This window comes from Podarcis erhardii (assembly GCF_964252035.2).
Source record: "Podarcis erhardii genome assembly, chromosome: 2".
In the NCBI taxonomy this organism is placed as follows: domain Eukaryota; kingdom Metazoa; phylum Chordata; class Lepidosauria; order Squamata; family Lacertidae; genus Podarcis; species Podarcis erhardii.
This window is the reverse complement of record NC_138498.1, coordinates 45,825,764-45,847,249: the sequence shown is the minus strand read 5'-3', so window position 1 is coordinate 45,847,249 and position 21,486 is coordinate 45,825,764. Positions and strand designations below refer to the sequence as shown.

General features: G+C 39.1%; 1 protein-coding gene across 7 annotated transcripts in view; it reads left to right on the top strand.

Moving 5' to 3' along the window:
* GABRB2 (gamma-aminobutyric acid type A receptor subunit beta2) overlaps nucleotides 1–21,486 on the top strand; it is a 108,714-nt gene that overhangs the window by 18,442 nt on the left and 68,786 nt on the right. For all 7 annotated transcript variants that reach the window (XM_081846428.1, XM_081846430.1, XM_081846426.1 and 4 more), the window contains exon 5: nucleotides 17,144–17,364. In XM_081846428.1, coding sequence (XP_081702554.1) covers nucleotides 17,144–17,364 — 221 coding nt within the window. The remainder of the gene's footprint in view (nucleotides 1–17,143; nucleotides 17,365–21,486) is intronic.

Sequence of the window (21,486 nt, the reverse complement as noted above, 5' to 3'; positions counted from 1 at the left end):
TTTTCATTCTAATCCTCCTTTTGAAAAAGGAAAGTTCCAGCCACATGTAGTAGCTTAATTCCTGTTCTGTGTCCTGGGAAGATTCTTTTAGCTGCTGTTATTCCAGGTGAAAATAGGTTCTTTAACTGGCAGTATTGAGCTTGCTTCATTGAATCTACTGTGGTGACCAGAGAGACCAGAGTCAGACCCAAAATAAAGTAAATTGGAAATACTTATTTAAATCAAAGCAGATCAATGATTAAAAAAAACACACCAAAAAACTGGAGCCAGGTTACCCAAAGGATTGCCTGCCTCTTTACAGATCTGTAAGATCATTTAGAAAATCTGCAGACATTTTACACGTGGCAACACACCCTACAGAATATCACAGGGTGTTTACCAGAAAATGGACATTTTCTGCAATTGCCCTTGCACTTTGGAATGCCATCCCCTTTGACTTGGTTGAGGCTAGTGACATTTTTGGAGAGAAAGTACGAGACATGTTAAAACATAACTCCTGGCAGCATGGCACGCCGGGTGTGCTGTAGGGTGTGCTGATGCTATGTGTGCACACATGGCTTGCTGATGTTGCATGGCCCCAGCCCCCTCAATCATGGGGGCAAGGTGGTCACTTGCCTACTTCCCATAAGCATTCATATTTCCTAGAAGTGATCCATGTTTTTCCCTATCTGATGTAACTTCTTCTTCCAGATCTGAGGTCCCTAATGCCTTCCTCTTTATCCTAGCTTCTTGTAATACAACATTATCTAGAAGTGCGCACTCACCACCACCACAGAGGTTAAACATAATATCACCTTAAACAATTTTAAATGTTATAGAAACAGTAAATGGTTTTATTTATCATTGTTTATCCAGCAGAATTTGAAATATCACTTCCAAATCATTTTCTCGCTAACTCTCAGATTGTTGTTGTGGTGGTGGTGGTCATTTTAAAAAAGCACTGTTTAGGAAATTGCATCCAAAAGGAGGTTGCTGACTTTTCTGCCAATCATCTAGTGAATTTTTTGAAATTAGTGCAGGTAGGGAATGAACATCATTAGACTGAGACTTGCATTAGTGCTTGTTGATTTCTGCTCAAAAATGAAGCTGTTGAGAGAAACCTTCCTTATGTCAATTCATTTTGAATTTAGTAAGATAAATGTAGATTAATTAACTAAAGTGGAGCTATTATGTATATGCTTATTTTCCAAAGTTTGGGGGCAAAACAATTTGTTGCTGAGGAAAGCATACCTATAAGATGCGAGAATTTTTCTAACCTCTACCATTTGCCCAGCCGTTCAACACAAAATCAACATGTGCATATTAAATACCTCTCTATGATTTTAATAGTGTTTTTATAATGCTTCTATGAAGGCATAATCAGTGGAATATTCAGGTCTGTGCTCTCACAAATAAATGTTGGAAGAATTATTTATGTTGCTTACCTTGTCTATGCTGTTTACCTCTTCAGAAGAATGTGAATTGTGACAAGTATATTCTCTAGGTTATTAACTGGCCTTGTCCTTTAAAAGCTAATTAAAACAACCTTGTAACAAATGACTGTTTGTGGAGAATCATGTTATGCACTACCATGGCTTGCAAGCATTCCTTTATTTGTACTTGTGTTGTTTTTCAATCACTGCAGATGAATGAAGTGACCCAAGAACAAAAGAAATGAGCGAAGATGAATAAATCAAAACTAAAATTAGAACAAGCTAAAGGCATGCATGTTGCTCAGGGCATCATGCAGCTGACACATGATGTGATGACAGGCAGCAGATGAATTCCCATTCTGAGTCTCCAAATTTTGTTCACTACACAAAAGTCATAAAATTCTGCCCAGTTGGTACACTGAGGAATTCTGAATAATATGACCAAAAGGCAGTATTCTTTCCCCCTCAAACCCCCCCCCCCATAACATAAAAGAGACCCCAGCATGGAAGTTCTGACCTAAAATTTCATTGAATCCAATTGTATGTGTTTCAGACTGCCAGAACCAAGGTTTCCTTTCCCACTATAGGTATTAAGATTAGCACAGCAAATTTAGGAAGATATTATTATTGACAATTATGCTGTTGTGAATGGTTGTGAATACGCTGTGCATATTGTATACATTTCAGTAGTCCAGAAAAACACTATTAGTCTTCAAAGTGACACAGTATGTTTTTTTAAATATTTGTTGTAACAGGCCAGAACAACTGCCCCTCTGGAATAATATGGAATTCTGTCAGTCCCTTTGTTAATGAAAACCATTAAATAATAGCAAGGAGGACAATATATATATGTGATATATTTTCTTGAATCACACCACTCGTACAACGGCAGAAAGAAGGCAGCATTAGTAGCACACTGCTACATTTACTAGTTTGAACATCAGCTTCCGGGAAGAGTCAGGATTGTTGTTTGCCAACTGATGGTAAAAGTAAACCCGGTCTCTGCTTACAACCTCTTGATCAGCTAGTAGGGATGGAAGGGTGAAAGGAGGGCATCTGTAGATGAACAGATTCAACGAGTCTCCAACAATTAAAGCAGCAGAATTGGTTTTGATCGTCAGCTCCAGGGCCTCTTGTGGCACTGAAGGACAATTGTTGGCATGCTGGTCATAGCATCTGTTGCAGTTCACAGCTAGTGTGCCCCCTTTTCTTTTGCCTGAATTCACTGGTGTCCAGTTTATGCATAATCCAGTTGACATGACTTCTCTTATTAAGGATTCCAATGCTATATTGCATATGCTCTTCTAAGGAACTGGACTTGAGAGCACTCAAGACTGCATAGGAAAGAGGACCCAGAGGAAAGAGAGGTGGTGGTTGGAATTGCAGCAATTTATCTGAAGAGCTTAGCTTTGGAAGTATTTGGGACTCTCATCAGCAGTATAATTAAAAACCAGTGGAGTTTAAAAGAACTTTAATCCAGCATGGAATTAGTAGGAAACTGAAGCATTCCACAACTTTGCTTGTTTAATAATTAGAGAAGCTATAAAAAGAAATGCAGACTGGCTCTATAATGGATAATTTCATTTGGACTGCAAGTGTGCGAAATGATTTCCTCCTTGATATTTAGAAGCATGGCATTCTGTTTTATAACAAATACAACAGGAAATCTTTGGGATTTATTTCCACACTCCATTTCCTTAATACCTCAAATATCTTCAGAAAGGTGAAGGAAAAAACAGGATCCGTGAATTGCAAAATATTATGTGGGATGTTTTCCAAATTAAACAGTTGACAAGTGAACCAGAAGTTAAAGAAATGAACTAATCTGAATAAAACAAGACTAAAATGAGATGCAATTACATTCTGAAAACTTCCTATAATAACATGCATAAATAATCTTGACAACTGCCTTTAACGGCTGGAAGCATCATTATTGTTGTTTTCCATTTAAGTGGCAATTCTGTATCAACTAATCTGGAAGTGAGCCTTATTGAACTCAGTGGGGTTTAGTTCTGTGTAGACAAACACAGAATGGCAGTATCAGTATTCTTTGACCTTTCGGCTAAACTTGTTTACACTTGCTTGTTCTGGAATAACTAGTGTGTAATAAGCTGGGCATTACTGTGTCTTGATGTGCTTTGAATATTGTGATGCACTGTAGAAGAAGGCCTTTCTGGACCACTATTTTAAAAGGCCACTTTTCTGTTGTGTCGTGTCTCTTTCCATTATGGATAGTTGTAGTTTTTAAACAATTTGTGGATTCTGTAAAGAAACCAAATTTGCTCCTTCTGTCTACATTGCTACAGTCTGTAACAGTCGTTGGTGAAAAATCACATTGAAATGTAATCTTGTTTGTGGAAGGGTGCTCCATTTAGCATGAAAATATTAACCATTGCCAGGCTATAGAATTGGGATTTCTAAGCTTTGGTTCATGGATCACCAATGGTTGCGTCTGCAAACACCATTTGCGGGGTCTGTGGCATGTCGATATTAAAAATTCATATTGATATCAAATTATATTTTTATTGCTTCTTTTCTTTTTTTTGTCTAGTTTTTTATTGTACTATAGTTTAAATTTTATGGAATGCAGATTGTAATACAATATAAGAAATAAAAGAAGTAATAAAAACACAGCTAAAAGTCTTACAGCATCTAGCACAGGGCATTGCAATTGCTACAACAGGTTGAAAAATCATTAAATGGTCCACCAAGACCATTACCAATTTTCAAGTGTTCTGTGGGGGTGGGGAAATGGGGAACCACTTCTGTAGCATAAAGGTGTATATAGATGTTACCATGTTATGCACAGTCAATGCAGAATACCTTTCTCAATGCAGATCAGCTTTTCTCTGCAGCAGTACAACCTTCCATATACAACAAAATATCTGGCTGTTCCTCCTTATGCACTTAAACCTGATTTGGCTGCAGTTTCACCAAAAAGAGGCCTTTCCCAGGCATATTTGTCAACTCCTCCTCCATGTAAAGTAACACTGAAACTTAATGAAATACTGGATCTTGTTGCTTCCCCCACCCCCAACTTTGACAACACCCTGATCCTGTCTATGATATTTTACAGTGATCCATGCATTCCACTCAAAATAGCTAGCCCATAGTCCACCAGCACCTCCAGTTGTGAAGATTATGCATGTACAATCAAAAAATTCTTAGATTGCTTCATATGAATGTTCTTAGGTGTATCTTTATCTAGCTGTCAACCTCCTTTTGCTGGAAACTTGGTGCCCATTAGGATTTATTGATTAAGATTGTGTTCACTTTTTTCCCTTTTGGTGAGTTGATATTTCGGCTTATTGTTTTCATTCAAACCGCTGGTGTGTGTTTTTTTAAATAACGAAAAGGAAGTGATATACAAATTATGGATGAGTTTGTGAACAGATGTACAGTCTGCAAGAATTCAGAGAGAACTTAGAGAACTTCCCCACTGATTAGCAAGGCACTGCAGTGGTTTCCCAGCAAGAGGACCAGAAAGCTAAAATCAGACTGGTCTTAACTGGATTGAAATGCTTGCTAACAATGCATCTCAAATTGTTTTTAGATACATTACTGTACCAAAAAAGTGAATTAATAAGGAAATTCACAACACTTTTGCAGACCGCATGCTTTTGGATATATTTCTGTTGTTGAGGAATTGGCTTTGTTGTGGCCAGCAAATATGCTAAGAGGTAGTTAAGCTGCAGGTGGTAAATTACAGTCATTTCCAGGTGACAGGGCTCACAGTCATGTACCCAATCATTTTTCCCTCACTACATCCTTGTGAGAACTCAGTTTGTTTTGGTTCAAAGCTCATAAATTGTGTGCTAGCCCATTCCATTACTGGGGGTTTCTTTTAGGTGTGGTGAACACTGGGCAGCAGAGCCCCTGTTGTGCATGTCAGGGTCACATGGCGGGGAGGAAGGATTTATTTCCAGTCCTTGGCTGCATGGTCACAGATTATGGCTGTAAACATGACTCAGGAGATTGGGGGGGGGGGTCAGATTCTCCCCTTACTGGATAACTCCTGCTTGGACTACTTTGATTTGGTTGATCTTGTTAATTTGTTTGTGCAGTTCCTCTAATCTGTTATAACCTATTTTGAAAATTACGTTGTATCTTGAGTTTTTTATGGGTGTGATGGCAGTAGTAAATTACTTGCTCTCTATGGGGTAGCAATCCCCTCTAAAGGATAATTTTATCTGCTCACTTTTAATACTTTGCTGTTTTATGTCTGATGTGTTTTAATCTGTTGTATATTCATTAGGGATTTATCACTGAAAGTGATCAATATTTTAAATAAATATTGTTGTGTGGATTTTACTAATTTAACATCCTTGAGAAAATCCTGACTCCTAGCAGGCATTATCTTTATGCCTTTTCATTAAGAAATTGAGTGATACCCAATGGTAGTCATACTCAGAATAGGTTCATTGGTAGTAGGTCTAATTTGAGTATGACTATCATTGGATATCACCCATATCATAGAGAGTAAAAAAATACTTTGGTAAGTCTGTGATTAATCTTAAGCAGGCTTATATGTTAAAGAATTTCCAGGGCAAGTCAGCTAGCAACACACACACACACACACACACACCTGTTAAATAATGTAATTTAAATAAATATTACTTGTATGGCTTGCGGCCAAAGCTTTCCAAATACATGAAATGGTAATTTGGCTCATTTTCTTTCGTGCATCTAGTTGCAGGGGATTCAAGATTTTGGATCTTGATGCACTTGATTTGGACAGTTGGCTCCATTGAAAAGGGAAAAGAAAGAAAAAAGCTTGATATTCTATGTATTTAAAAAAGTAATTAGCAATGCATGCATAACAGCATCTTTACAAATCAGATGGATGATCCACCCACTCTGATAGCAACCTGCTTGGAAGGCATGGAAGGGAATAACAGTACAGGTTACTAATAGAATGTGCTAGTCCATATTAGTTACTCATCAGCAGCTTCTTATTGTTGACTACTTAAACTTGGCAAAAAGTTATATTTTCCTAGCATCTTCGCTAATGAATGGCTACCTATATTTGATATTTTGTTTTGGTTTTTTCCCTTGGAGTTCTTCTCTGTCCAAAAGACTTGCAGTATGTAATCGTGATTTCACATCATATAAAAAATAGAGAATATTCAGTGTAAAATATAATATATTAAAATAAGCCTGGCAATCATATGACATTTTTAATTCCTAGTAATGCTTCAGCAGTGCTCTTCTTGTGTTACACTGCTTCTTGGCTGTAGCAATTTTTTTCTTTTTCTTTTTGCAGATTTACTAAAGTGGGAGGGGGGAGAGAAGAGGAAATGAAAACAACAAAATGAAACCAAAATCATCAGCTTTTATATTCACAGGACAATTAGCACAGCTTAGCACAGCAAGTGGTTCCTTAAATTGGGCAACCGTAGATTGGGCTGAACTTGACCTGCCTGTTCATGCATTCAGTGGCATCTCTGTGATAGGCGGTGCATCACTGCTTCCTCAGGTGGACAGGACAAGCAGGGCAACAGTGTTTCCTGGAGAGGCAGGTGTGGCTATGGTTGATGGAATGAACCAGACTCAAGACTCTGACAACTCCAGAGATGGAGGTAGAGTCCTCATGCTGTAGGGACTGATGGGAAGATGGAACAGGGTGAGTAGAAACACTCACCCGCAGCCAAGTCTCTCTCCAAGCTCCTTGGGCCCTCCCAACCTGAGCCAAGACCTTCCCAGGCCACTGGATCCTGCTGCAGGGTCGTCCTATCTGTCCTGTCTTGGCCAGCCCCCTGACAAGCAACTTGAGACCAAAAAGGAGCTGTCCTTGGGCAAGCCAACATCATATTACCGCAAAAGAAACTTGTGATATAATGCATTAGTCTTTTGAAAAGACACTTGGGGAATATGTCAACAAATACAGCAAATTACACATATTATTCATGGCAGTACGCTCATCTTAAGTGTGAAACCATTCTTCCCTTTTCCACATCTGGTCTTCATGCAGGCCAGATCATTGCTTGCTAGGAGACAGCTTGCAACCATTCCAAAAAAATCATAATCAATATTCTACTGCATTGTAGTTTAGATGTATTGAAATGTATTGGATTGCAATTGTTAAAGTAAGTCTAAAACTACAAATTAAGCAGAAGAATTGCATTAGCAATTGAGAATGATTTTTGTTCTTTTCCTCCCACATGCACATCCTCTCCTTTCCTTCTTTCACACTGGCATAATCAATAAAATCGGGAAGGGGGATGCTGCCTTATCACTGAGAAATGGATATAGTGTGAATAATTAGTTGTGGGAGACTCTATTTAGCCGTAAAAAGGCCCACAGCATTTCTGCACCAAATGTCAAGCACAGGCCAGTAGAACTGCCTGTGCACAAGGTAGAAATAGATTCAGAAAGACAGATGGCCTGTCAGGCCAAAGCTAGACCCATTAGGCCCAGAGGAGTGGTTGGAATCGACAAGGTTAGACCTCCAGGGTAACATCGACACCATTCTGAAAGGGTTGGTTTTTAAATTATTTTCTACATGTTTGATTCCTTAGTTCACTTCACAGAGCACCAGACGTTACACTGCTAAATAAGGAGGGAAAGAGCAGGGTACTGTGTTCTTTTGCGATTCTGAAAGGGTCAGTTGCAAGGGAAAATGTGTTGCTACATTACGAGAAGCCTATAGCTATATTGTTTTTTTCCCCAGGAAAAAGGCAAATGAACTGTGATTACTGCTTTTTTAGAATCAATGTGTACACAGGCAAAAAATGAATTACTGTAAATTAAGAACAGTACCTGGAATGTCACAGGAGCCCACAAGAGCAGGCAGGTTGTGACTGACTGGAGTTGCAGGACCTTGGAAAGTTCCGTGCAAAGAACTTGCTCCAACAAACTGTAGGGTTTAACTGAGATCTTCTGTTCATCTCGGCTCCCGTCCTAAAGAGTAGATGGATCTGCCTAGTTCCCTAGCTCCCTTGTGCATCATTTTTCATGCAAGCATTTACTGAAAGTAATTTCCCTCATGTTCCTACCTGCATAGTGCATTGGAAAATAATTTCTGCCTGGTATATTTCTTAGTAATTAGTATTAAGCACTAATAATGAAGAATTCAATACATTTGCCCTTTTTGAATAAGGGTGATTTAGTTCCTTTTTCAAAAGCCTAAGCAACATTTCCTTTGTTTTGCCTTTACTGCTTCCTCTATAGTGCCAGCAGTGGAATACTGCTCTTATTTAGGCATAATCAGGCCATCATTTTGTAGAGCAGGCTAAGATTAGCAAGAAAATCTGTGTTCAACATTTTGGAATCTCTGCTAGTTGTGGGAGAAGGAACGGCTACTTCTATCTTTATGATGTGGGGGGGAGAGACTTTCCCAGACGTTATACAGGGAAATTTTGCATATTCACCACTTGGAAAGCCATGAAAATTGCTTTTGAGCTCTGTTCTGGTTAATGTAGTTGTTGTAGTTTAAAATCTTTGCAGATCAGGATTCAAGCAGCTTTGAGCACAACGTGCCACATGAAGCCCACTTTTTAACTATATATGCCTACCTTTCCTTTTCATATGATGTCCTCTTCATTTTGAAGTGAAATGTAGCTATTATCGCTGTTTGTTCTGTATTTTTACATTTTCTTTGTTTATGCTAACCCTTGACTGTAAACAAACTTGATCAACATTTTCCCTCTCTAATGTTCCCTTGCTTTTCTCTTCCCTCCCATCTTCTTTGCATATATATATATACCCTGAGCCAAATAAAATACAGTGGTGCTGCAGTATGTCTTAGGTGAGGGCAATGACCCATTTGAGGACATTGATCCACCAGATGAATACCAATACTGTACAGAAAAATATAGAAAATCATTATTCACCATCAACAATTCAAAAGCATGTTATTTGTTTCAGCTAAACATCAGGAAGAACTTTCTGATGGTAAGAGCTTCTTTGACAGTGGAGAGGACTCCCTTGGAAGGTGGTGGACTCTACTTCATTTTAAGCTGAGCTTTGGGTGGCCATTTCTCTTGGATGCATTAGTTGAGATTCCTGCATTGCAGGGGTTTGGACAAGATGACCCCCAGGTCCTTTCCAACTGTACAGTTCTATGCATAGCTGTCAACCTTCCCTTTTTTTGCGGGAAATTCCCTTATTCCAGCTCTGTTTCCCGCTGCTTCCCACTGCTATCCCAGATTGTTAGATATCCCGTAGACTGTCCCCAGGACAGGTGAGGCTGCTGATCCCTTATTTTCAAGGCTGCTGATTCCTTATTTTCAAATATGAAAGTTGACAGCTATGTTCTATGATTCTATGAAAACGTGGCTATATGCCACAGTTGTTATTGCTGCTGCTGCTGTTTGTTTTAGCAAGTATATCACATTTCCTTGGACTGCAGAAAAAAAGTAGATCTGGGTTACATTGCAGTGAACTCAGATTTGCCATATAGCCTTTCCCTGTTTTGCAACAGCACTGCATTGCTGACTTGTTTTAGGCCAGCAATCCCCCATTAACTTTTATTGGATTTGACTTAAGTAGTAACTAGAGAAGTAGCCCTCAGCACACAGCTTTTTGGTTATTAAGGCTGAAGCTTCTGAGGAACATCCTAGCTTCAAAATAACATCCCCCGCCCCCACTCTCTCTCTTCAGCTTTGCAATTGTCATTTGTTTGCTTCCCACTGGTTGTGAGACAGTTGTGTTTATTAGCTGGACAATCAGAAGAGATGTCTTGTTATACTGTAACCCGAATCCTTAGAAAATGGATATATATTTATACAAATAAAAATGCTTGGTATTTGCTATTATACATTTGTCATAGCATATCCTTTTGCAAGCAACTCGGAAGGAAATTAGCAGCTGTAACTGCCTTTATGAAGCTGCTCCAACCATTGCGTGGACAGGCGAAGTCCCCAGATCCTGAGCAGTCCCCCCCGTCATGTGGAATAATGACTCAAAACAACGTGCTATGGGATTAAATTTGCCACAACTTTATTAAATTTCAAATGTGGGTAGACCTTGGCTCAGGCATTGGGCGTTCTCCCTCCCCAGTCCACAGCCGGGGACCTAGGGAGCTTCAGGGTTATCCAGTGTGGGGGGGGATGGGCTGGCTCTGGAGAATATGTGTTCAAGCAGAGATAGCCGCCCCCGTTACGCCACCACCGCAGGGGAGAGAATGACGACCTTTCGGCGTATGGTCAAAGCCTCCCTACAGAAACCCCTTTAACGGGGAACCCTGGTATCGCCGCCGCAAAGAGGAAGATGGACTAAAGGATTCCGCCCAAGGCCTGATACCGCCAAAGTTGTGACGTTTTTGCTACGGGAAAGGCGAAACCTGCCAATGCGGGGAAATTCCTCTCCGGCCCTTTAACAGCGACCTTAACGTAGCAGCGCCCGCATACCTGTGAAGAAAAGTTAACCTGCAAAAGATGACATTAACTGAGGGTGGGTAGAGTGGGAGAAGCTCTGGAGCCAAGTGAGGATTCCCAGGTAAGATCCTCCCTCTATTGTGTGGGCAGGTAATCCCTCCCCTACCTGGCCTGGTCTCCTTGGCAACGCTTTCCCCAGGTGGGATTGGACAACTGACTGAGGTAGGCGGAGACCTCCAGGTATCCCACCTGAGGCAAGGCAAAGCCAAGCCTATGCTGATGGGGCCACTCCAGATCTAGGGCTGCACGCGTCCACGCAAAGGGCGCCCCCCGTTTTAAGTGGGGAGCGGTCATTTATGACAGCAGTGGTCTATCTTTGTTTGCTTACTTATTTGTGTGTTCCTCCTCCAAAGCTTGAAGTAGTTTATAATGTGAATGAAAACTATATTAAAAAATACAAAATCAGTGAAACGTATTGAAAACAATGCAATAGAAATAAAATAAAATAAAATTAACTCTTATTTAAAGAAACACTTAAGAATGTATGTTTGAAATGCTGAACTGATGTCTAAAATAATCAACGTGGATATACTGTTGGTGGGTGAAAATAAAAACTCCACTTAGTTCAAAATGCATCAGCCAGATTGCTGACCATGATCAATAATTTGTAACATATTCTACCAGTTTTAAAGCAACTGCACTGGATCCTGGTCTGCTTCTGAGCAAAACTTAAAATGTTCTTCTTAATTTTTATTCCTTTAGATGGTTTGGGACCAGGATACCTAAGGGACCACCTTTTTCTGAATGAGCCTTTCCACATAGTATATTATCAGAGGGTCTTCTTCCTCTTCCTCTTTCCTCTCATTGGAGATGAGGAGGGTGGAGACCCTATATCAGATATTTGTGTTGTGGCACCTACTCCTGAGGGGCCTTTACCTGGTACGGAGTTAAATATTCTTTCAGCACCGAGTGAATGCCTTTTCATTTCCCCATACTTAGAAGATTTTGAATAGGATCCTCTCTCTTGATCTTTACAAGCATGACTGTTCATTTTGTGGGATGAGACTATATCAAAAAGATAATATTAAAAGAAATTGGTATGAGCTTTATGGAGCAAAATATTTTATTTTTATTTTTGAGAAAAGGCATGTGGGCACCAAATGGAACTCACTTAGTAGTTCTTACTTCCAATTTGCAGCTTTTCTTCTTTTTCTTTTCATAAATACTAGCATGCTTGTTTGCAGTGTTCAGAGCCCCACCTTTTGCAACAGGATGTCTTTAGCAGAAGGAGGTGCAGGCGTGTGAGAGAGAATGCATGTGCCTCCTTATGGAATTGTCTCTTGATTGATGTTGATGTTTAGCAGCACATAATGATGAAGATGAATTTGTTCTTATTACAAGCTTTAACTCCAGAAGAGCACATTGTGTACTCTCTTCAACAACCTACATTTAGTTTGGCATTGTTACTTTTCTTTTGCATTTGTATTATACATATTCTAAACAACCAGGCTTTAGAGTCAAACTAAATCATAAATCACTGGCTATAAAAATAGAAGTGGAAGTACTCTCCTGTTGTCATTTTTTACTGCTTGTTACCGACGCAGAATCTATATATTTTCACCTTTATTGATATCTTCTATTGTACAATTAAGAGTTTAAGTATATGTATCTTTTCATAATTAAGTCCCACTGAGTGTACCTGGATTGGAGCCTAAGTGCCTATCTGCCCTATGGGTCTTAATCTTTATAAATTATTAAAAAAAAAAAAAATCATGACGAAAGGCTTCCACAAAGCCCATTGCACCATTTGGTCTCCCAGCATTGAGTGGCCTGCAATTATTGGGTCCATGAGACTGGTAGGGAAATGGACTAGCCAGGGAGGAAGATAAATGTGGAGAGTAACATGGAAGGCCCAAGCCAGGTGTTTTTGGACTGAAAGCAGTATATAAATAAATTGTGCTAATTAACAAAAATTAAAAAAAATTAAAAGGGAGGGGAGAGACTCTGCCTACCAAGCTGCAGAAACCCCCACTAAAAATAAACGTAAATATAAAATGTAAATGTAAAAAATCAGGATGGGGGATATAAGGGGATATGAGAGACATGTTAGTCACCACTGCTGCAAACTCATGAACAAATATCTCAACCCTGTACTGAGTAAAGGTCTTTATAGACACATGACAACACCCTGGAAAGATACAACTTATCCTTTCAATGTGGCTCAGCTTCCATAGAAACATATGCTAAAAATCCTAAGAAAAAGCACAAACCTTACCTGTGTTCATGCAGAAGTAAGTTGTACAGATTTTTTTTGTAGGATTAGTTCCAAATAAATGTCTTCAGGATTGCAGTTTACAGCTTTGAGAGGGCTTGGTAAAGAACAGCTATGACCAAAGGAATTTATGGAAGTGCCTTGTTTTCCTTTATATAGACTCCTCTATATATTTCCTTTTTATTTTCAAAAGGTGTTTGAGCTCACTAAAGTAACTGTGTCTATTGAAATGTTACCCAAAATGATCTTGGCACAATATTATAACTGATATATAATAATTAGGTCAGCTTGCCTCCTTTGCTTGGCAAAGACACATCTGAGAGTAACTCAGCAATGTATCATTCTTTTTAAATATTGGCCTGTGCCAAGTTTCCTGAGGAGTCTGCAAAGTCACTTATGCAACGCTCTCACATCGCAGAGCAGACCTTCTCTGGTGTACAGTTTAGATGTTCATTTATCTGCTTTAAGTACACTTGTGGCTTGTTACTGCCAAATTGGTTTTTATGCATTGCTGGGCCATCGCTTCAGCTGCCAGACATTTTAAATTGCTGCTTTATTCCTTAGCCAGTGCCTCATTTGCACCAAAGCTTGCCAAACATGTTAAATAATAAAGAGAGTGTCTCTGCACATGTTTAGAATGCTTTCGTGTGCTGATGAATATAGGCTGTTACCCTTTATCTATAATTACAAGACAAGGCATTTGTGAGAGGAAATAGCAGTTCTGAGGTGAACTGCTGCCAACATTTCCCCAGACTCTGCTGTTCTGATTTGCTGAAACTGGGTGAAAGAACTCTCAGCTGAGTAACTCATTTTTTTCATTGTTAGGAAGAATGATGAGTGTCTCCAAGGATATATAAGATGTTGGGGAGACATTTCCCCATCAGTATTCTATCTAATGGTTAATTAAATTAAATTAAATTAATGCTGTATCTCTGTTGTGCTCTGTTTAGAAACTGAAGTGTTAAGCCATATACAAATTATTGCAATAAATAAAATAAAATGTGGTTAAGAATACTAATCCTGTTAAGAGTGAGTGGGTGGCAGCAGTCATTATTTTCCTTCTCTTTCAGTGATCTGTTGCCATAATCAGCCTTTTGTCTAGGTTGACTATAAATCTGTTGACTTCATATTTCAGTTTATTTCATATAAAATTTAGGGGTATCAGCAAGCTGAAATTGTTTCTTGCATGCCAAAACTTGCAGCAGGCTAATAGCTTACTGAGCATTCCTGTTTGAATTGATGGCATTTCTGGTGCAAACACGAATTTAATAAGAGTAAGTGATAAATATCTTCATTGTTTAAACTGAACAGTGTCTGCGATTAAAATTTCTTTAAAAACAACAACTCATTTTATGCTGTTAAATGTTATATAACATGGAATTTGCGATTTAAAATATGTGCCCAAATCTACACAAAATGCTAGATACATGTTAGTATGCCAAGAGAAATCAGCCTTCCCTCCCCCCATTAGAGAGTTCAAGTTTCTTACTCTGCATTTAGCTACAAAGGCTTTTGCTTTCTCTGCTAAAGGTACAAGGTTTGTAAACTATTTTGGGGTGTGTTTGTGTCTAGGATTCTCAATGTGGTGTTTCCATTCTTGATACTTTCTATTCTTTTTCTCTGGAGTGCTACCTTCTGCAGACCTCATCCACAGATAGTTTGAGCATTATTCTTAATAACTAAAGACATTTGTATAACAACACGGTAGGCAACGGTACTTCAGAATCATGCTTTGCATATTTAAAACATGGTATGCTAATTAAGAAGCAGCTGGAATTGTTTTTGCAGTCCTGAAGGAGAAGGGATGTAAGGACACAAGACAGAGAAAGCAGCAGGAGGACACTTCAATCTCCCAGGACATTCTATATAAGATCTCAAAGTAGCTGTCATATTACAAAAAGAATTTCAGAAATAAACTAGAAAGAGAAGTTGCTGAATTACAACTTATTACCAAATTTAAAACCATGGAGAAACCTGGTCTGAATAGAGACATTGGATTCTTATCTCGTTATACATGATAAAGCTATTTTTGGCCATCTCACACCTTGCTTTTTCCCATAAGACCAATTGCAGTCGTTAACAGTTGTCAACAGGTTTACCACACCTATCAGCCAATCACCCATTCCTACCACCCTTCTGAGAAATACCCCTCCACACCCTCTCACTATATATAAAGTTCTGGTGACTTCTGTTTCAGTGTATTTGAAGAAGTGTGCATGCACACAAAAGCTCATACCAAGAACAAACTTAGTTGGTCTCTAAGGTGCTACTAGACAATTTTTAAATTTTTAAAATATATTTCTTAAATGGTAGAAATCGCTACAGAAGTTGTCTCATCAATGGCAGAAAATCATCCATTTATTATCTAAAGGGAAAAATTGTAAGATCAGTGGACAGTGTTTCTGCATTTTGGACTTTCTAGTGAAGGATTGATCAACTATTTATCTGCAATCTAAAGAAAAATTACAGTAATTTATGATAAAGAGATGAGAATGATTGCTAAGTCAAATAGTGGTGTGTGTATTTTTAAAAAAATATACACATATATACTCACAGAGAGAGACTGAGATGCAGTGTTGATTTACTGAAATTTACTCAATTGAAACTGCATATGCCTTTGAGTTGAGCACAAGGAAATGAATGGGGATACGCCTGAGTGTTCTGCTCTGGGCTAAAGGGAAGCTGAAGAGTGTATGCGGCAAATTCATTCCTAAGGGAGATCTCAGTACACATGCATAAGTCATCTCCTTCCAACTTCCTTTTTTACCTCTGCCAGTGTCAAAATGAAACTCTGGTGAAAAATTTGTTAATGGTCCCTGATAATAGAATATAAAAAGTGTGTTTGTTCACTCTGCAAACATTGCACTTTGGGTATTAAATTTCTGAGGGGCAGCTGAATGCTTTGGTGCTTGGATTGTTTATAAATATTTGCAATAAATTACTGCATGCAGTCATAGGTTGAAATTATGTCCTGCATACGTGTTGCAAAGAGCTGCAAAGAATAGCATCTGGCCTTAGATATGCTGTACTGGAGCATTTAAATATATTCAGTTACAAGTTTGGGAATGACCATCAAACCTGAAGCTAAACTGTTCCTGCCCCCACAAACAGGATAATTGGATTGCCTTGGTGGTATGTGTCTGAATGAATAAAATTATTTCAACTTCAATTAAAAGGGGGGAACAGGAAAGGAAAGTTACCGTATCTGTACCAGGTATTGTACAATATGTCTTCGTGAGTATTTTGACAAGCAGTTCTTTTACACTGCCAAGAAGTACCTCATTTCAGCAGGACACTATTATTTTTATTGTTAATAATAATAATAATGGTTAATTATTATTGTTAATTAATTAATTATTGATAATAATAATAATAATAATAATAATAATAATAATAATAATAAACTGCTCTTCATTAAAAGATCACAGATTAGTAGTTCCTTCAGGCTGACAGTGCAGTTCTATACTGTCTATATGAGACCTAGATGAACGTGACAATTTGCCTAGGTTTTGGTTTTTGTCTGACCAACTGAATCTTAAGTAGTTGTGTTAGTAAATACATGGTAAATCACAAACCTGTTATTTTATAATTTATTCAAAATTATTAAATAGTCTTTCTTGGACACAATACTTTGTCTTACTGCTGGATAGATGCTTTCATGAAACAATGCCTCATTTTATCACTGTTATTTCAGTTGCTTACATAAATAAAGGAATTTTATCACTGACATCTGGGAAAAGAGAACTGAATGTACATTTCCAAAGCTAACATTTTCACATTTTAATCAAGTAATGCAGATCATACTAAATAAAGTATCTTTTAATGAGCAAAGGATACTTATTGGATGGTCACTTGACTATTATGATTTCAAGATTTTTGCCTGTAATGTGAGAAGTTAGAATAATTAAGAGAAGACTTTATCATGCTACTCACAGGTGAGTCCTATAACTCAAAACATTTGTGCACCTCTTATTTTACGATTTAGGAGGCAGATGTAGTTCAGACATGGATGTTTTAGGTTTCGGCCATATGTTGGTGGTTTTGCAGGAAGAACCCCTGATTTGCTTTGCATATCTCAGGTAACACAAGAAATGGTAAAACCGTTTTCAACCTATTTTCCCCTCTCTCTTCTATCATTTCAGGACTATACCTTGACAATGTACTTTCAGCAAGCATGGAGGGATAAGAGGCTTTCGTATAATGTAATACCTTTAAATCTTACACTGGACAATAGAGTAGCAGATCAGCTTTGGGTTCCCGATACCTACTTCCTGAATGATAAGAAGTCATTTGTGCATGGTGTCACTGTGAAGAACAGAATGATTCGATTACATCCTGATGGGACAGTTCTCTATGGTCTCAGGTCAGCATCTAATATTTAAAATGCCATAATTTAATATCTAAAGCTAAGATTTATTTTTTTCCTTTTTTTTTCCAGCATTCCATAGTTTCAGTTCCAGGTGATTTTGGACTTGCCCACCCATCTTAAGTACTTTAAGAGACTTTAAGAGATACTGAGTTTTATACAAACACATGCAACAAAGAAAGAAGAGAGGGGAGGTTTCTGGAATGCAACTTTGGTAGAGTTGATATGTGATAGAACAGTCCAGTGTTGTGCATGTTTACTTGAAAGTTAGTTTCACTGAATTCAATCAGACTTAGCCGTGTAGCTTTTAATAAAGAAACACTCAACTGTGAAAAGTGGATCATATACTGTTAGTGTATGCCTTTGTGAAAAAGTCAGCTACTTTAATCACAGACAATACAGCAGAGTTTTTTCCCAGAAAACATTTTTCTATATGTGCTTGATTACATGTGTGTATGAAAGATATGTGCTTAACCTTTGAAAAAATGCTCTGCTTACCTTCTTGACTTTAGCTGCACTGCTGCAGCATATTTCTGAAATACTAGTTTTCCTGCACTAGTATATTGTAAACATTTAAAAGGTAAGAATTCATTTTAACATCTACATTGTACATGAGACACCACCTGGTCATCTTTTGATTGTTGACCTTGTCGTGTTGCAAGTGAGTTTTCCAAACAGCTTATATCCACATCAAAATTAAGTATATTTGTAGCAACTGAGCTTCCATCAGTGTAAAGATGATGAAGTTGGAAGGGCATCATAATTACAGCTGTGGTAGAATATTTCAAAGCTGTCAAGTGTTGTTTTTAAAGTCTAAGGGCCCATCTATACTTTGCTTCTCCTGTATCTAGAGGTGAGGCAGTCTCCTCTCGTCCCTTTCTCTCCATGCACCCCTCCCCCTGCCAGTTTTTATTAGAGTTCCAAAAGGTTGAACTGCATTCTTCTAGTTATTATTGCCTGGATTCCCCCCCCCCCATTTTCCAATTGACCCTGTCAAAAAATAAATAAATCAGCTCATACCTCTGTCCTCATTTTATCACATCTCTACATAATCACAAAACTGGTCCTCTAAAAAATAAAAGGACCCAGTGTCTTCAGAGAAGGGAGAGGGAAGGGGAAGTACCAATGACTCAGAAGTCCACAGTGCCCTTAAGAACTCCTCTTAACAACATGGGAGGAGGAGCTAAACGGAGTCCTGACAGCCTAGAACACCCTTAACCACCCCTCTTAGGAACAGTCCCTCTGAGTCCTGGCAAGCACACATGGTGGTGGAGCAAGACAGATACACGCAGAAAAATCAGGCTAAGTGCTACCCAAGAGTGGACAAAGAAACACAGGTTTTCTGGAGATGGTTCCAGGTAGGGAAATTAAAATTGAACAAGAATGGACCCACTAAACAACAGAAGTCAGGATCAGCCCTAAGATCTCAGTTTTTGCTTTTCTATTGTAAAGCAAGTTAGGAGTGGGGCATAGAGATTTGTAGAGAAGACGTGGCAAGAAGTAGAATGCTCACTAATAATAATAATTTTTATTTATACCCCACCCTCCCCAGCCAAGGCTGGGCTCAGAGCGGCTTACAAGCAATAATAAAAACAAGTTGAATGATTACAACTTAAAAACAAAATTAAAATGCAACATTAAAATATTGAAACATTAAAATATTAAAATGTAGTCTCATCGCAGGAGAAGGAAAAGAAAAAAGAAAGAGAGGGAGGGAGGGAATCAAATTGGCTCCAAGCCAAAGGCCAGGCGGAACAACTCTGTCTTACAGGCCCTGTGGAAAGAAATCAGATCCTACAGGGCTCTGGTCTCATGAGGCAGAGCGTTCCACCAGGCCGGAGCCAGAGTTGAAAAGGCCCTGGCTCTGGTTGAAGCTAATCTAACTTCCTTAGGGCCCCGGACCACTAGGGTGTTGCTATTTATGGACCTTGAGGCTCTCCGTGGGGCATACCGGGAGAGGCGGTCCCGTAGGTACGAGGGTCCTAGGCAGTGAAGGGCTTTAAAGGTCAAAAGCAGCACCTTAAATCTGACCCTGTACTCCACCGGGAGCCAGTGCAGCTTGAAAAGCACTGGGTGAATATGCTCCCATGGCAGAGACCCCATGAGGAGCCTCGCTGCAGCATTCTGCACCCGCTGGAGTTTCTGGGACAGCTTCAAGGGCAGCCCCGCGTAGAGCGAATTACAGTAGTCAAGCCTGGAGATGGCCGTCGCATGGATCACTGTGGCCAGGTGGGGGCGGGAAAGGTAACCCTCCCCTCACCTGCTATTTTCTATTTCAGAACCCTGACTGGGAACAATGTGGCATTGAGGGGTCATACAAAAGATGGGAAACAGCTCAGCATTTCCACCCAGATGCTTCTTGTTCCCTAAAAATCCTTTACTGCAGAGAAACAACAGCCTGGATTCCCAGACTGTTGTTTGCTGCAGAATGCTTAGTTCTGTCATAAAATGCGCTAATTTTAAACTCTCAAACTTTACTGCCTAAATACAAAAACTTGTCCCCTTGGAGAAAAAAAAGAAAGATGCTCACTTCTGTGTGATGTGAACTGTTTCAGAAGAGCAAGCATATTCTTGCTTTCATGGTGTTATGGCATGTTTTTAATGATGATTCAACATTTGACACCCATGAAGTTCTAGTGGGTTTTTGGAAACTGAGCTTCTGTGGGCATTCTATGGTTTGTCTTATAGAGTTTGAAGAAGAAGAAAACCAGGAATCTGTTTTCTAACCCACCTTTTCAAAGGCAGCAGGAGGCAAATATGTGTGATCAAGGAGGAGGGATGACTAACTTTATGCAAGAACATTAGAGAACTGATTGCTACTTTATGTGACAATTAGTGTCTCCTGAAACTTAACTTTAAAACCAGATTGCATCCTGGTAGGATTCCATATTTGGGAGAAAATCATAACACTTAGGCTCCAATTGCAAACACAGTTGCTTGAGAATTAGGGTACTTCCATATGGGGGCTTAATAATGCAAATGTGTTGTTGGCCACAGGACTTCCTCTCTTTTTAAACTTACTTAATTTATTTCTTATAAAGTGTAAGTGTGGGGGTGGATTACGGGCTGGCATTCTTGTACCAACAATGTTGTATGGATACCGCAAAAAAAGAAAAAGAAAAAAGTCATGCATGAGGAGCACCCATCCCACAAGAAACACCTGTCTTGAAGCATTCCAAATCCCATTAAATGCAGCAGGTCTGACAGCTAAGAAAGCAAGCTTAGAATTCTGCTCTTAGTATTTATACTGGGAGGAATTAAACTGGGAGGAAATTGCTATAGCAGTTATTCTGCAAAGCAGAAGCTTTTCAGCTTGCTGGGTACAACAATCCCACTTCTACCTCCCTCCTCTGCTGTCCCTTGTGCTGTTATGGGGCTTCTCACAACACCCGCAAGTCAATTGCAATGGGGACGAGGGGGGAACCCATTTGTACTAGCAGAAGTCCTTGTGTAAGCTTCTGCTACCAATGTCCTTCTATTTGAAAAGCTCAGATACCACATTATATATTTATGATTATGCCAAGGGTGGAATGGGAAGATCAGCTTGCGTTTTTAATCATTTGCCCAACTATACCAGCTCTGTCTACAAAGAGACAAAACCTGGAGAAGTCTTCTTGCAGATTTCTCCTTGGCAGGGAGTCTAACTGAAGCTTAGAGGCAGTCTGAAGACTCCCAATATGGATGAAAGTCACAAAAGGCTTGGCTTTGAGGCTAACCAATTGAAGCCCCTTTGCAAGATAATCTTGTTGTTCTAATGTTAGTTACAAAAGGCCACCAGGAGGAAACGGGTGGGATGGGTAGTTAGCCATATAGCTACGGTATCAATTTTCTGTATTTGTATTTCTTCTTTAATTTTCCTGAGAAAGTTGAAATGGCTTCCTTTCCCAAGTATTTTGCAACATGCCCATACAAGTATAGCATAATATATTGGAATGTTGGGACACCAGTTTCTTTGACTTTTCTGGAATGTGCCATCTGTATGAACAGATGGGAACTATGCTACAGGGCCAGAGGGAGATGTCAAAAAATCAAACCAGAAGGAAAAGAACTACATCCACTGTAAAAAAAAAAAAAAAGCATTAAAACAGAATAGATGCTAGATGCTAGAATTGCCTGATT